Here is an 18,040-nt window from a genome sequence, read left to right on the forward strand (position 1 = left end):
GACTATGTAACAAAGACGTATGTAAAGTTCGTTTTAAAATATTTACATTTCATTTTAAAGTCAAGCAGGCTCATTTGTTTTCAAACAATTAATTCAAGAAACGCTAGGTTTTACATTGTAAACAATATTTAAGCAAACGAGGTAGCTTTTTAACAACCAAAAGCAAGTTGGTTTCTTTGCTATTTACTCTGAAAAATGTGAAACAGGGCCGTAACCAGCCTGTGTACATGTATGTCATTCACTGCATGCTTTAAACAAGAAATACGATTCGTATGCTTAAAAACTTATTCTATTTTTTGGTATATTTTTTCAATGCAGATTTATACATGTACAATGTAATGATGAATTGCTATGAACAGTGAAAAAATAATGAGAAAAAAAATCTTATCTACCTTGTTTTTCTGTGATGAGCTTACTTACTTTTTACTTTAAAAGCTTGTTCCTTTAATAAACTGGCATGTAACATAATTTTTTAATATCAAGTAGGCTATATATATTGTGGAAAACACAGAAAGTTTGACACACGGTAATCAATATTTCAAAAATAAAAATGAAGATATTTCAGTGATTTAAATCACTGCTTTTCTTTTATTAATTTTTTTTTTAATTTACATTTTCCAGTGCCTTTGCCTGTGATAACACTACATGTACGTATCGATTTTGTACTAAATAACCCAAAACTTCAAATGACGTATAATAATTGGGCGCCATCGAGGTTTGCTCATTTATATTTAAATATTAAATCGAACAATGCCTTAAAACTATATAAATATAAGTAATAAAGAATTTTTCTTTGAATATTATGAGGTAATAATTTCGGTCGGGGCGTGATCAAAACTATCATAAAGCCCTTCGGGCTTTATTGGATTTGATCACGCCCCCACCAAAATTATCACCTCATAATACTCAAAGAATGATTCCTTATTCCTTAATAATGTTTATTGAAGAATCTCCAAGAAACAGTATTGAAATACGCGTTATATTTGTTTTTTTTACATTGTTTTTATTTCTCAGGAATTAACATCATGTTCTGTTAATCAACGCGTGTAAAGAATTCAACGCCTGTGTATAAAGCAAAAAGGACAGAGAATAAGTGGATTGAATAAATGTAACAAGTGATAAATGCATGTTCATCTTGCAGAAGGTAGACCGCTTAGCCTGATATCAAAGAGTGTAAAGATATCTGCAATGTCCAGGATGATTTGCTAATATGACTGGCATTGATTGTTACTGGTGTAATTATAAGTTTGTGAAGAGATTATGTTACCAATATAAGACTTTTGGGATTATAATAGTTCTTGGACATTGCAATTATCCCTATCCGTAGTAAGTAAAGCAAGTCATAAAACGTGATTTTAGCGGCAATGGACACATCCAAATTCGTAACATTTGAACCAAAGTCCTACATTTAGATCAACAATTGACAAACAAGACTTCATGAAGATAATGACAAATATTATAGAGATATATCATGGGTGACTATAATAGAAATTGTTCAACTAGAATACAGCCCCACCTATCAAAATAGTAAGTGGATGAAACTTTACATCAAGTAAGTACTTTACATGGGGATATGTGAACAAGACATATTTAATGAATATTAATGGTAGTAACCCAAAAGAATAGTTATTTAAACTAATAATGTGGTAGATTTTGCACAAGGGCAGGGTTTCTCAGGTCTTTGATGTATCTCCTGGGCCTGTTCACACGGTCCAGCAAACCTAGCCATTAATCCACTAGCAAAGCGCTATATATATCCACTATTTGATCCACTGATTGACAATGGTGAATTGAAATTAATGATTAATTAATTAATTGGTTGATTATGGATTGATTGAACAATAAGATTGCTGATATGATTGATTTATATTGTTTTATTAACCAATTGGATTCATTGGTTGTTGTAGTTGTGGTTGATTGATTTATTATGCAGTCATTTACATGAACCTGCTCACCAAGTTGGTGGCAGGACGGTTTATAAGCATGTTCAATTTTAATATAAAACGCATGACCAAAATCACAAGTTAAAGTTCTGCTCTTATCTTTTATAATGGAGTTTATCCCTAAAGGTAAATTCATTTGTACAAGCAACAGCGGCCCTAACCTTATTTGTTTTTTATAATACGGATCAAGTTAGCTTTATCCAAACAAGCGGTTTTTGCAATTCATATTGGGTTCACCATCCTCTTTGAAATTCATAAAATTCTTCAATTATACTGGATCATCACATGAAATTTCACTCAAACCCATCCACCATATTAAAATCAATTTTTTTCATGATTGCGTTACTTTGAACTATTGACTGTCATGATTAGGTTACTTAACTATTGTTTTGTCAGTTCACTGAACTTGCTTATTTTGCAGCCATTTTAGATATGTTACCACAGATACTATCAATACACAGTGTACTTCGATCAAGCTGTCTCTACTGTATCCATAACCAGTCAACAAGATATCTAGGAAAATGGTGATTTTTATAAATGTGCGCATTTATTTATAAAAACAAACATTCTGAGTGACGGTGAAGCTGAACTTGCAGAAGTTTGGTAAGTGCACATTATTTTATGTAGTTACATATGTGTATTTTCACAAAAGTATCAGCAATGTTACTTTTCATTATGATTTTATTTAGTTTTTATCCTTTGAAGTATGAATTTTAATGTGAACAACACAATAAGTATCAAGATTGACGCGGCTTACGTAGCGTTCCTGCAGCCCAGCTCGCAGCGACTGCTTGAAATGACTACATACCATATCCTTATAAAAAGTTAAAATTTACTAATTTAGAACAAATATGTATTAAAATAGAATGTGTTTTATTATTTTTTATTTATGAAAAAAGAGGTGTAAACAAACGCATTCGTTTTTACAGACGACGATTGTCGCCTGATGTCACTATAGAAGCTATAATAGTAGCCTACGTACAGTGAAATTGTGCACAGTACTTAGAAGCTCAAAGTAATGTAAGTAATGGTTGATTTTTGTTAATCCTTTTAACATTTTACAATGCTAAATCACGATTGTATTGCAAATTCATCTTCAAACCCCTCGAAATCTATTTTTAGAATGTGGAAAGCCCCCAACTTTGTTGACAGTACATAATCAAAGTACTGAAAGTACTGAAAAGCAGATATTGATTGTATTTGCATTAAGGTGGAATATTACACTGAAACATTTCCATATGGATTGTTTAAGTATCAAATCTAAAACAAGATTTTGTTGTTCAAAGAAGAATATATGCTCTTAGAATTATTTTTATACAATATTTTTTTTGTATTTCTGAAAATGTAGAAATATGTTTGTTTCAATAATATCAAATAAATTAATTATACATTTCATTCTTTATTAAAAATTATTTATGAATATAATTAAAGCATTCATATTTTTCAAACCTATATGAATAAAAAATTGCAGTAGTTGGCCATAAGTATGTTCCCAAAATGGCCGTCGTAACATTTTTTTTCTGTATGGTACATTTCAAAAGGAAATAAAGCATATTTTTCTTTGATGGCCAGATTTAAAAAATGTGTCCTATGATTCTCCGACTTTTTTTCTTCTTTTGACGAGTTTATTTTTGGAGTTATTCCCCTTTGGTAAACATTTATCGTCTGCACAACAACATGGCGACGAACGACAAAAACGTATGGGAAGACAGAAACAAGTCGTAATACAGATGTCAGATTTGGTATTCATACATAAATAAAACTGGAAGGATCAACGGAATAAACTGCCGAAACTGTTATGTAAAGTTTAAAAATACGGAAGACCGGAATAATGGTAAAATCGTAACTCGATCTGAAAGTTGTAAGATTAGGTAACCACGAGATGACTGAATCCGATTTCAAAGTCCCCAGAACCAACAAAAAACATGCTTTCAAAAATCAAACAGCTTGATTTACAGCAAGACCAAAGTATAATGTGATGAATAAAACTGTAGGTAATTATAGACTGCTTCTCATCAGTAATTGTTCGTCACTTCACAAATCGCCAATAGTTTGTTAGAAAAAGATACCCAGACTTCTAGGCCCAGTTAAACAGAGCAGAATGACAGCATCACAATACATACTGTTTAGACATTAATATCATTGAAATTATGTGAAAAATGCTAATAATACGGTTACAAAAGTCAAAAAACGAAATCCGAATTTTCCGTGACCTAGAAAAAGTTGTAGTTGACATTTCGAGTAGTCTCACTTTATATTGATTGCGAGCCTTTACATCGGTAAACGAGGAAAATTGCAAGAATATTTCATATCCTAGGATATAATACAAAGTAATATATATATATGTTTGCTTAGTCATTTTACTTTGTTGTTAAAAGTAGTTAGTCAAAAAACTTCAGGCGATGACGAGATCTATGTTAACGTCGACCATTTTGGGAACATACGTATGGCCAACAATAGAACCTCATTTGGATTTTTAAAAATGCTTTGTTAAATTGTATCAATCATTATGGTTGAACATCATCATAGCACAGGGGTAAGGTATTGAGCTTGTAAACAGATGTAGTGATTGAGCCAGTGACCTTGAGAAGAATAGTGTCTTAATTAAATTATTAAGACAATTTAATCAATTAAATTGAATCAAAATTGTGAATTGTGTCTAAGAAATGTGTTTTGTATTGTTGATTTTTTTTCAGATCATGAATCTTCATTGTATGTGCTAGCTTGTGTAGATCTGCTTCATGAAAATTGGACTCAATTCAGATGAAAATGCAAAGTAAATGGCCATAAAAGAATATTACATATAACAGAATTTTTGTGAGCAGGCATATACTGTAAACCAACTTTTATTTGTATGCCTTAAATTTTTGCAAGGGCTTTGGTTCATGGTGAGATATATTCGAGATGACAGTCTTTGGCGTATGATTGTAATAACAAAACGTACGTGGATTAGGCTTGCGAAATAAAGTCGTCGCGAATAAATGTTAGTTTACAGTATGTATATAGCTAGATTTTTAAAAGTGTGTTGTTAAAAGTTGATTTTTTTCTTTCAGATAATGAAACATTATTACAGTGCACATATGTACATGTAATTGTTATATGTATTTGCTAATGTACATGAATGTACCATACATTCTGTTGATAGTACGATAAATTCTGTTGATTATTTAATTTACATGTAGCCTGTTGTGAAGAATTCTTTGATGTGTATACAACATGTGTACATGTACAATCACAATGTTGTTGACTATAATATGATTTCTTGAAACCATTACTTTAATATGAATACTATATGTTATGTGTGCTTGCTTAAGCCATTATATGTGAAGTATAATGGACGATACTAATTTTTACATGTGTTTCATTCATGTTTGTTAATACTTTAGGGAGATATGTATCATTCTTTGTTACATGTACAGGTACCAATCAATATAATAGATAATACTATTTTGTACATTATCTTCTCTCTCGCTGTAAACACATTTTTCTGGAATGTGTAGCTAGGAAACATGCACATTTCAATATGTAGAAAAAATAAGGAGAAAAATAACTGCAATGTTAAATACTATGTACCTTTTTTACTTGTGCATGCTGTTTGTATATGGGCTAGAAATATTTTTTAATTGGTTACCGAAAAAAGTCATTGAATAAATGAATTTCTGAATTTAAATTACGTTTTTCTTTTGATGTGTTAATGTTATTGATAGTTTTAAAAGTTTTAAAAAGAAGGATGATAAATACGTAATTTATTGTAACTACCATATAAGTAAAAGGACACCTTTATGTATTTAATAACGGAACCCTCACTCATATCTTTTCAATAGCATGATTCTACATGTATATGTATATCAAATGGTTACCAAGAAAATCCTCTAAGATGTCGAGAACTAAGGTCAATGCTATGTTAAGCACAAACAACCTTATACATTTGCAGATCTATCTATATTCATATGGTTGCTATGGAATGTTTTTTTTTGGTAACAGGAAACACAATGTCATTAACACTAATGTAAAAAGAAATATGTTACATTATTTATTTAAAAGCTTTTAAAAGTTTTTTATTAACTTGTATTATAATACTTCTCAGAATGCAATCGGGCTTGAAATAGAAGTTATTTAGTTGGTTACTAAGGAAATCCATGGTTGCCATGGAAACGCTGAGTAAATAATTTTATGCATTTAATGCATTAATTCATGTTGGTACTTCAATTAAATAAACTTATGCTAATCAAATAACAGTAAATTAAGATTTCTAATTGAATGAAGAGGTTTTATTTTCTTAATTTAGACCGAAACTATGGTCACGTTTGTTTCGTTGCTAGGCAACTATACTGAAGGGTTACCAAGAAAAAAATCCTATCATGTTGATTGCTGATGTCAATACTATGCATGGTAGTAAAATGAACATATTTGCTGATGGGGCCATAAATGGCCCTTATCCTATCTTGTTCTTTGAGTGTCATTTGTTGAGTTATACGCGAGTTACAGAGCTTACAAATCTTTGCTATGTAAACAAAGCGTTTGTTTACATTTTGAATGTTGAAGTGAAAATTCCAGTTTTAGACCTCAAATAAATGTGTTAATCGTTAGGAACTGTTTATTAATGCTTAAAATGAATAAGAAGATAGACAGATCAGCTTGAAAAAGATTTTTTACTGGTATATTGAACCTATGTAAACAAAAATAGGGCACGAGTCTTGTTTACATGACGAAGAATTGTGAGTCCTGTATCTTGCTTAAAACTCATCGCCTGGCACCCAAATTTCATTTGATCATTAGAAATGCATTCCTAAAGCATTGTGAATAATAAAAGCAGAAAAATAGATTTTGACCAAAATCGTGACCATGCCCCTTTAAGGTCCCTCTCTTTATATCTAAGTGATTTTTGGATGATTGATATTACTATTATTTCAGGAGCCAACCTCTTTAAGATTAATTTCATTTTTATCTGTTGATGATGTTTAACGAACACAAAAATCATTTCTCTATGTGGTACCGGAAAACGTTTGGAAAACCAAGTTATAAAGGCAGTATGCTGACAGACAGGGTCTGTAAATGTCGGCCTAAGTGTGCTCGATTTCCACACGTTACTTCAGCGCGTTACTAGTATTTAGTTGTTATCTCGGAAAACCGAGAATTGGTGCATATTGCATGGAAAACCATGTGCCGTTAATTTCACCAACTTGAATATAACTTGTTTAACTTTTGTTCAATATAATTTGTTAAACTCTTGTTCAACATATAATTGAGTGGGTTTGTGGTGTTTTGCATGTTCTAGCTAGATAAAAAAAATTGTAGCCTATGGGTTTGATACGTAGTGCAAGAGCTGGAGAATTGATAATTGTGGTTTAGATTTAATGCGAGGTATCTGAAGATATCAAACCCTGACTACTGTTTAGGCATATAAGTAGTATATTACGTTATTGTTATTATTATGCTGACTATTGTATACTAATGAGACTTGCTAAGTAGCTGTGACTTAGCGCATTAGGCTTATGGTTTTAGGGTCGAGAGTTCAATACCCACTATTGAGACTTATTTGCAGTGCTCTATTTTGGCACTGTATGCTTACGTTATAGAAACACATTGTATATTATGCCAAAATAGATGAGTATTGAATATAACTATATTATAACAAACTGACAGGAAGAATAAAAAAGACAACGAATAGAACTTTTCCCTTGAATCACAATATGGATTTTAAAAACTGTTTTTGAAAATTACAACATTTTATCAATATTAAATCATACATGAGAAACGTTCATGAATGTTAGGTAGTATTTAGTTGACAAAACAGTGTTGTTATCCTACCGGGCTAACTACCACTTCAGAAGAAGACTTTCAAAATCATTTACATGTGGTACAAACTTGAAATCTATTAGGGAAACTATAACTGTTACCATCTCGTAAAGTGGAAGAGACTAAAAAGTTTGTATAAAGTAATTTTTACCTGCAATACAAAAAGTAACCAATAATTTTACCTGGAATATAAGGAATTCCAACGGAATTCCAACATGCTCGAGAAAATATCATAGATGAAGCCACAGACGATACAGGTGATTGGTTTATTTTCCCAGTATCACTTCGTATACTTAAATCTACAGTCATAAGGAGACTCCAAGAACTAGCGGAGTGAGCAAGGGACATCCAAGCAGAACTAAAAAATCTGAAATTGTAAATCTACCATTATAGTAACGGCACTGCTATAGTCTAGGAATAAAAATCAGTTTCAATACAGCATTAGTAAACTACACGTAAGCATCAGAAATCTTTCAGGATATGAAATAATCATAAATATAATCAAACCTTCCACACATCGTCCAAAAATGATTTGTTGCGCAATATATGTACGTTATGTGGAGAGGAGTGATGATCACACATTGTCCAATGATAATTCGTTGCGCAATATTTATATATTATGGGGAGGGGAGGATGTGTCGATTGTTAGTATTGTTAAAACATCGTTTTTGTATTTCTTTTTTATCTATATAACTCTGCATTGGTACTCTGATATTTGATGCAATCGCAATTAAATCTAAAGCATAATTAGAACCATTTAAACAAAAGCTTGGACTTTGTAGTTGTGTCAAACAGAAATGTGACGTAGGCTTGTCTATTTCATTGCTGACCACTCAACCATGGCTCTTTGGAATCAACAAGATTTGTCTGGCTGTTGAGCTAATACTTCGCAATTGGTGCATATTTCCCTTGAAAACGCGTCTTTTTTAACTTGTTTTGTCGCAAGAGATAGATACATGTAGCAACGTCCAACCGAAAGTCCAAGGTCTTCTTAAAATGGTTCTATCTTTTTTTCAATCTCCGAAAAAAAGTAATATTGTTAATTAAAACAAGCATTCTGAGAATATTGTATATTAAGCAATACACGTCCTCTACCGGTTTGTGGAAATTGTGAAAACAATGCACTGCTATGCAGAATATCGAACCCGAACATTAAAAAATTGGAATATAAAAATTTTTCTCGAAAATATGTCAACCAGACGCTACAAAAGTGTAAACTTGATCCGTAGTTTGACATTTTGAAGCTGTTCAGCAAAATTCATATTATTCCTCAAACGCATAAAGAAAAAAAGTGGAATACTGAAGTGGGACAGACAGACGGACGGACGGACGGACAGACGGACAGACGGACGGACTGACGGACGGACGCAGAGGAAAGCTATAGTCCCCTCCGGTGAAAACCGGTAGGGGACTAAAAATAGGTTTACAATAGTAATGCGCAACATATTTTTCTGTATACAGTTCATAAATTTATATCACTGAATATAAATGGGAAGTTTTGAATAATCAAGTTAAAATCAAAGACATGCATGGAGCAGAGTTTAAACTTATTTGTAATAAAAAATAACAGATCAGTAAATGGGTTGCATTCGCTTCATATCAAATATGAAGACTGTACTGTATTTTGTGCGCAAGGTATTTTTTCAACTTCAAAGCACATTTACCTTGATTTTACCATTGATTGTATACACGTTTATAAATTCTGTTTCACAATTACATGGTGCACATCTTTTTTTTCTTTAACTTTACATTTTTTTTTTTTGGAATATTTAAAAGTTATTACAAATGGTCACGCAAAATTTGAATGTCCGTTGTCAAGTTTCAAACGAGATACATTTCTGCTTATGCAAACAAGTTTAAGCCTTCTACTATGTTTTTTCTTTCATTTAGTTATATAAACTATGATGTGGACAAACACTTGAAACTGTTTAAATGTTGTTAATAAAACAATAAAATGCTTTCTTTGATGATTCATTCGGGATATGAAGGTAGCGACATTGCAGAAAAAAAATACATAACCCGCGTTAGCACCCGAATGAATCACCAAAGAAAGCATTTCATTGTTTATATTAACATCTTTCGTTTAGCTAATTGATAAATTGATTATGAAAAGTAAGTAAAATTTACTAAATTACTGTTAATGTACGTAAGTACGTTAGCTAAAAGAAACAGCCAAATCGTCTCCTGTGAGACTTTGATTCTGACATCGTCATGATTATTTCGTGCAGTCCGTGATTTTTCCTAGGTCGTTGTAGGTTTGGACCAACCGATAAATAGGGCGTGTCAATATCCATCCTGTCATTTTCTTGTCAGTTTCAGCCCCTGTATATTTCGACCAATCGATAAACGGGGCGTGTAGATTTTAGTCTGGCTGTTTCTATAGAGCTATGAATTAACTATAAGTTTCCGTGAGAAATAGAAGGAATAATACTTGTTGGATGTAAATATATTAAGATAATTAAGTTTACACTAATATGCAACTAAACCAAATGCATGTTCTACAGGGGCCAAGCCCGTTTTAACATTAATTCTTTATTTATGGTTACATTGAAATTAATGTTAAAACGGGCTTGGCCCCTGTGGCATGTACCAAATAACAAAAACTTGACATGAGCCACGCTTACAAAAATAAAGAAATGTGAGTACTGTATCTTGCTTGTAACTGGATAGCCAACATTCAACATTTTGTCACTCATTAGAAAAGGCTTGACATAGCATTATATATAATAAAAAATGGAAAAACTGAAATTTGAAAAATATGTCAGCTCAAATAATGACCATGTCAAAATGTTCATACTATCACCTATCTCACGTGTACATGATTTTATTCGTTCATATTTTTTTTTTCATGCAAGAAATTGTCATAACTATTATACTTGATTAATTCAGTTGAATATTATGACATTTAACCTGCCTGGTTCATCAATTAACATTATCTTGTAATATTGTACACTAGGCCATTGCCATTTAAATTTTGTAGATTACATAATAGATACTAACCGTAGAAAGACGAACGTTGTTTGGTTTGTGATATCAAATTTGGTGACACCTTCGAAATCCGCCCAATTTTCTGTTGAATTGCTTTCCGTGCAATTTGCATTCATTATTACACTGCCTGTACATCCACTGAAACATTGCAATGTAGCGGTTTCTGGATTGGAGCAGTAAGAGAAGACATAGGAAACACGATGACTGACGAGTATCTATGGAAGGAAAATAGACGTCAAGTTGTATTTAATATTATTTCAATACAAAAAATTGAATTTCTGTCTTTCAGACAGAGTATGACTGAATGTCAGAGTTTAAAGCTGTGATGAACACCTCATATCATTTTAAAATTTATACCGGTATAATGATTTTAAACTATTGCTTTTCACTGTGTCAAACTTTCTTCATGACATAGACAATAACACTGTATCTGATATAAAAAAAAAAAATTGCACTGCTTTATTCTTCTTTTGTTCGACTGAATCTATTGAAAGTGTTGTTGGTGAAAAATGTTGGACATCGAAATTATTGTAAAAATTATTATGAAACATGGGACTTCTTTTCTGGTTTACTGAGTAACTATAGGTATTTGTGACAGTTTACTATGATTACGATTTCATTGTAATGTTGCATGTTGACATAATTATTTTGCATGTCAACATATTTATACCTTGCATGTCGACAAAGATAGAAAAAAAACTTGCAATTGTATACAAGGGTCAGAAATATGTTCATAGTAATGAGTGTGTTTAAAATCATAAATATACGTTATTTTGCAGACTCTGGGGTTAAGGATAACAGTTAACAAGCAAATGATTATTTTATTAGTCAGTGGGACATCACTAGGAGATCAAACTGCAATTAAAACTTCTACCAAATCAATGTTTATTTCGCTCAAACCATATCAATGGTACATGAGGTACAAAAAACAAAAATATTTACAAATGTACAAATACAGAGTCAAGTTAGGAAGAGTACACAGTTAAATAAATTGAGCTAATATTTTTTTTTAATAAATATGGACAATTTTTTTGGATGAATCAATGTCACTGGTATTCATAAGGTTCCCAAATTTATAAGTGTTAACATTTGTTGAATATTTTTCTTCAATTAATTTGTTGCAGAATAAAGAAAATACCTGACATTCCATAATATAGTGGTATTCGTCACCCAAAGTGTTTTTATTACATAACGAACAAATTCTATTACATCTTTCTATGTTATTCCATCTTCCAGTTTCAATTGGTAATTTATGATTACAGGTTCTAAATTTTGTAAAAATGAATCTTAAGTAATTTGTAAGTTTTTTAAGATAAGTTTCCTGTCCAAAGCTTTTCTTAAATATTCTGTAATTCAAACATTTGGGTGCATTTTCTACATTCCTGAACCAATCTTGTAAAAACTGATTTATGAGCGTCTCTTTAACAATAGATTTTAGCCAGTTGATACTAGAAAAACTTTGATTAATCCAGACATAGGAAAGACCACATGAGTTAAGAATATCTCTAACAACCAAGGGTGCATAAACGAACCCTCAGAAAAACATTTATAAAAATAGCGATACATTATATGCGTAAGCTTACAATCATGTGCCAGTAAAAGTTTAGCCCAATAAGTTATTATTCGTACCTTGATAAAAATAATCAAAGGGTATCGTCCAGTTTCCCCATAAACAATACAATTTGGGGTACTGGACTTAATATGCAGAACAAATTTCAAAAATGTTAAATGAACTTTCTCTAAAATATCTGTGTTTTCGTAGCCCCACACTTCACAACCATAAAATAAGATAGGGCTAATAACACTATTAAACAGATCAAATTGACAGTCGATTGGTAAATCAAAATATCTTATTTTTCTAAATACTCCATACAAAGCTTTTGAGGCTTGCTCAGTTAAATATTTTTTCGTACTTTTAAAAGATCCACTACGAGCCATAATAACACAAAGATACTTAAACTTATTCACAATTTCAAGAGGTACACCTCTGTATAAAAAAATTCTTTTTATAACACGACCTTTGGAAAAGATTAATACTTTAGTCTTTTCAATGTTTACCTGGAGTTTCCTTAGATCAAAATATTCAGAAAAAAGGTTCAGTGATATTTGTTAATCGTCTGGGTTCACCGAAAATATAACCGTGTCATCAGCATAAAAAAGGATAAAAAGTTTTAACATGGTATGCATCTCAGTTTCCAATTTCTCGCTGAGGCTAGAAACTCCTTTTATACCATTTTGTACAAGGTAGTTTTCTAAATCGTTAATATACAATGAAAAGAGAAATGGTGATAAATTCTCACCTTGTCTAACCCCCATATTACACATGAAAAATTCTGAAGTGTCTTGTCCAATACTAATCATTGATTTGATTCCTTTGTACATAGACTTTACAAATCTAAGACATTTACCATCTACACAATTGTTTATTAATTTGGTCTATAAAACCGATCTCCATACCGTGTCAAAAGCTTGTTTAAAGTCTATGAACGCACAGTGAAGTTTTTTCTTGCTAAAAATCGTAAATTTGCACAAAAGATCGAAAAGAAATACATTGTCTACCGTACTATATCCTTTCCTTAAGCCCGTTTGGGCCTCAGTAATTAATTCTACACTCTCAGAAAAAAATATTCAAACGTTCACATAGTATACTTGTAAACAACTTGCCTAAACAGCTTAATAAAGTAATAGGTCTATAGTTTTCTGGGAGGGTTGGGTCACCTTTATTTTTGTATATTGGTTTAATAATACCAATAAGCCATTCCTCAGGCACTATACCTGAATCATAGATCAAATTAAAAAAATCAACATACAATGGCAAAACACACGATACCGAAGTACATATATATTCGCTACATAATTTGTCATACCCTGGGGCTTTATTATTTTTCAGCTTACTGACAGCTTGTAAAATTTCGTTCTCAGTGATCTGACCATTCAAAATAGAGTTATGTGTATCATCAAGAACAAATTCACAATCATTTGTATCATTATCACCACCGTTTCCTTCACTGACCTTTTTCATATAATTGCTTTTATATCAACTTCTGTTTTACATTTATTATTCGAACTATTAAGGATTTTCCAGTATTCTTTAGGGTTACCTTTCTTTACATTTTTTAATTTAGATTTAACAGAGTCATTATGTTCCTTAATACATGCATTCATAGTAGCTTTGTTATCTTTACTATAATGGATCTAAGTTTTTCGCAGTTCTCTGGGGTCCTGAGTTTGTTGTGGATACGCTTAGCCAAGTGGAATTTTCTTCTCGCCGTTCTGCATTGTGCGTTGAACCATGGCTTTGTGTTAATGCTATTATTTGTCAGTCTTGGTTTTCGTTTAACATCTAAAGTCACATCTGCTGCGGATAAGAACAAGTTACACAATAAATTTCTCTCTACAATTCATTCAGTTTGTCTGTATGTATTGTTCTGCTTTTTCTGGGTCCCATTTATACTGACGGGTATTGTTTTTATCACGTGGTTGTACGGTTGGAGGAGTTTCAATATCATGATAATGAGTTATAAGCTCAAAGGTAATTGAACGATGGACATCAGAGTATAAATTGCAAAAATCATGCATGTAAAAATTTTCAAATAATTTAAACATGAACACACTACAAATAATATAGTTTTCCCGCGTTTCGTAGAATAGCGGGAAAATGTTGTATGATATTAACGTGTTCGAATAGATTCGCGTAGGAATACAGGGCGGGGCCATAGGAAGGCCAGTATAAAAGGTCAGAGTTAATAGTAAAGGTCATTCTAGCCAGTTTCACTCAGCGCACGAAGCTTACATTCTTTTTTAAGTTTTTTTTATGTCACTATATTTAGTGAATTATATAGCATTCCGTAATTAATAATAATATTTATAATAATGTATCCGATATTCGCCCCTAGACGTTATTTACACTTGCGTTCGGACACAGGTTTCCATAGTTTTTTCAAATATTTTATTTATGTTTTTTCTGGGCGGTTTTTAACGTCATTCATGGGGAATTATATTTTTTGTTACACTTTATGTACACATGATATCGATGATGTATTATCATTAAAGGCCAGCTGCCCGCAAAGCTCGTCTGGCTCACACCTAAGTTGTGTTGTTCTTAATGTGTCGGAAATATTCTTATAAGTGTATATTATACCATAATCTACTGTACTACTATTTTTACATGTGAGTTTGTCCTCACCAATTCTACCATTAACAATAAAAATATTGTTGTTTTGACAAAATTCGGTAAATTTGTAACCATAATTATTACTAACAGTGTCTACCGGTTTGCGGTCAAGCTTAATATGTATATCACTATGTATACTAAATAATAATTTAGGAAAATATTTATCTAGCGCTTCCAAAATGAGAGCGCAGCATTGTAATAATACTACAGTTTAAGCTACTTATACATTTATGTTGATATGTACATGATTATATTGTCTTAATATGTCCACTCACTTACTGCACATTGCACATTTGTATATAATTTTATATGTATTATAATTTGTATTCCGATGAGTTGTAAAGCTCAAGGATAATAAATTGAATTGAATTGAACTACCACGTTCAACAGCTTCTCGTGTTTCTTCATCCCAGGTATTATGATTTGCTAAATATTCATCAACTATCACATAGTCCTGTAGTTTACCCATCCGAGCATTAAAATCACCTAAAATACACACATATTCAGTTGCACGTGAGAGGTTTAACAATTCTCTCTCTATTTCTAGAAAAACAATCTTTTGATGCATATCTTGTATTTTCTGGGAGTATGTAGACAGAACCAAATAAAATATCATTTGGGAAATTAAACAATGATTTAGCTAGCGAAAACCAATATACATATGGAGAGTTTGTCTTATGTACAGTAAAAAACTTAACGAGATTTGTTTTGACAGCAATAATAATACCCCCAGATTTAACTTTTGCTATATCAAATCTGCTTTTCATAAAAACACAGAAACCTGGTATATCGATGGCGTCAGTGTTATCTGTTTTTGTTTCAGTTAGACACAATATATCATAACAAGAAATAAGGTTCGAGACTTATGCTGGAGAAAAAATAAATTTGAAAAAGTAATAAAATCTATCTTAAAGACTTACATATCGATTCATAGTAGTTTCATTGCTGCAGATTATTACCGAAACGGATTCAAATTTTAAAAGAAAACATGGAAATGATCCTTGGATAGATGTATAACGCAGTGACCTAAAATTATGATATGAATATCCGTATTGCACAAACTGCAGACTAAGGCGAGATAAAAGGACAATTACACGATGAGACCTTCAGACAAAATGTTGACATATACATGTATATCATGTTGATATATATATATATATATATATATATATATATATATATATATATATATATATATATATATATATATATATATATATATATATATATATATATATATATATATAAAGCCTTGGTACAGCAAAAAACACTTAAATAAATAAAACAGAATGCGACATTCCAAATTAAATAAATTGTTTACTGTTAGCGCTTTCAGCCATGTCGGCTCTTCAGACAGTTATACCTGTCTGAAGAGCCGACATGGCTGAAAGCGCTAACAGTAAACAATTTATTTAATTTGGAATGTCGCATTCTGTTTTATTTATTTAAGTATATATATATATATATATATATATATATATATATATATATATATATATATATATATATATATATATATATATATATATATATATATATATATATATTGTCAGTTGCTTACCGTCACATAATGCATTGATAAATTGTAGTTTTTAAATATACAAATATTTAACACACCCTTCCCCGACAAGTATGTCGATTTCAAACCTGCAATTCAATTACATAAAACCCTTTTTATACAATGAGGATGTTTAAAGTATTGCAGTTTGTCAATAGAACTTTGTTAGGCAATTTTAAAAACCACTAGGTGGGAATGTATGTTACAGTAATGTATGTAAAATAATCTCAGAGAAAAAATAAAAAGTTAGACAGCTAACAAATGAAGGGGAAATCTTAATTTGGAACGACTTTGAGTACCTACGTAGGAGTTGAACTTCACTTGCACACCATATTGCATGAAACAACCACACTATCCAACATCATTAAGTCGACTCTAATAATAATATATTCCACGAGACGCTTACGATGTTCTATTTCTAAAAAGGAAAGTTTGGTGAAAAAGGATGTAAAAAAAACCCAAGAAAACGAGCTAGGGTAAATTGGCTTTCTTAGAAAATTTAACGAAACACAAATAATATGTCTGGTCATTTTTAGGGTCAAAATGTGCGTATCGACAGTCTCTTTTTTTATTAGAGAACAAAGCTGTCCAAAGATGGAACATCTGTACATATTGACAAGGGACAATGAGTTCAGAGAGTAATCTATTTAAAGTAACAAGACAGCCATTGATACTGATTATTTCATAAACTACATATAGTACTTGACATTGTCATTTTTTAAAACAAAGATAACGACTGCAGCAATGACTTTAAGTTATAACTTGATTAAATTGTGATTTTATGCGTAATAGTAAACCTATCTTGCATGCCTTTTTATTTAATACATGTACATGAACACATACCTGGGTTTCATTTACCGCCTTCCATGTTAGCAATCCTCCTCGAAAATGGCTCGATAGCACACACGGAATTAGAGCAAAAAACGTTAGTGTAGGCCAAATATACATGCTGGTTTTACATGCAGAGAAATGTTCACGTATTTTGCATTTTATTCTTTACTCCGCCTCGTAACTGGTCTTTGCTAGGAATCATTAAGGTTTGTTTAATAAGCTTCCTGGTTTAGTTTCTTTATACAAACATGTTCTGGATGACTGAACAATCTATGTACAGCCCTCTATTCAGGCAGTGATTAAGCATGTAAAAAATATATTCAATTTCCTAAGACTTGTTTTGCCGAATTGATATAGATTCCGTGCGTGTTTTTAAATAAGCAGAAAATATTTATTGCATTTAAAATTATAATTGAATATGATTGCCGTGAAGGAATGCTCCTTATATATGTAGATATGTATTCTACATATACGTCCAACAAAAAACCGGTGATACTCCGCCTGTATAATTGTCAAATTACAACATGCACAATGCTTTGTACTTGTTTACCGTGACGAGTTGGTTATAAATGTCACTGATTTCTAATGATCATTTGAATGTTAAATTAAACCAGTAGCATAATCAATACACATGTATATAAAGCAACAAACTTTATGATTTATTAATTCGTATTTATTTTAGCCGATTTTGTCTTTTTTTGTGCTGCATGTAGATTACTGGCGTCGTAACATAAATACAGGCTACTG

The 18,040-nt window shown here is 31.4% G+C and overlaps 1 protein-coding gene across 4 annotated transcripts in view; it reads right to left on the reverse strand.

The window, feature by feature from the left end:
• Window positions 1-17,572, reverse strand: part of LOC136275295 (fibropellin-1-like) — a 37,150-nt gene extending 19,578 nt beyond the window's left edge. Inside the window, exons 1-3 of one of the 4 annotated variants that reach the window (XM_066083939.1) lie at window positions 17,306-17,572; window positions 10,743-10,945; window positions 7,925-8,109 (exon numbers count right to left, since the gene is read on the reverse strand). In XM_066083939.1, coding sequence (XP_065940011.1) covers window positions 7,925-8,109; window positions 10,743-10,945; window positions 17,306-17,410 — 493 coding nt within the window. In that variant the 5' untranslated portion in view covers window positions 17,411-17,572. The remainder of the gene's footprint in view (window positions 1-7,924; window positions 8,110-10,742; window positions 10,946-17,305) is intronic. The other 3 variants (XM_066083940.1, XM_066083942.1, XM_066083941.1) reach the window with 3 other exon arrangements.
• Window positions 17,573-18,040: the final 468 nt, after the last annotated feature.

The sequence above is a fragment of the Magallana gigas genome, chromosome 5 (genome assembly GCF_963853765.1).
Source record: "Magallana gigas chromosome 5, xbMagGiga1.1, whole genome shotgun sequence".
Lineage (NCBI taxonomy): Eukaryota > Metazoa > Mollusca > Bivalvia > Ostreida > Ostreidae > Magallana > Magallana gigas.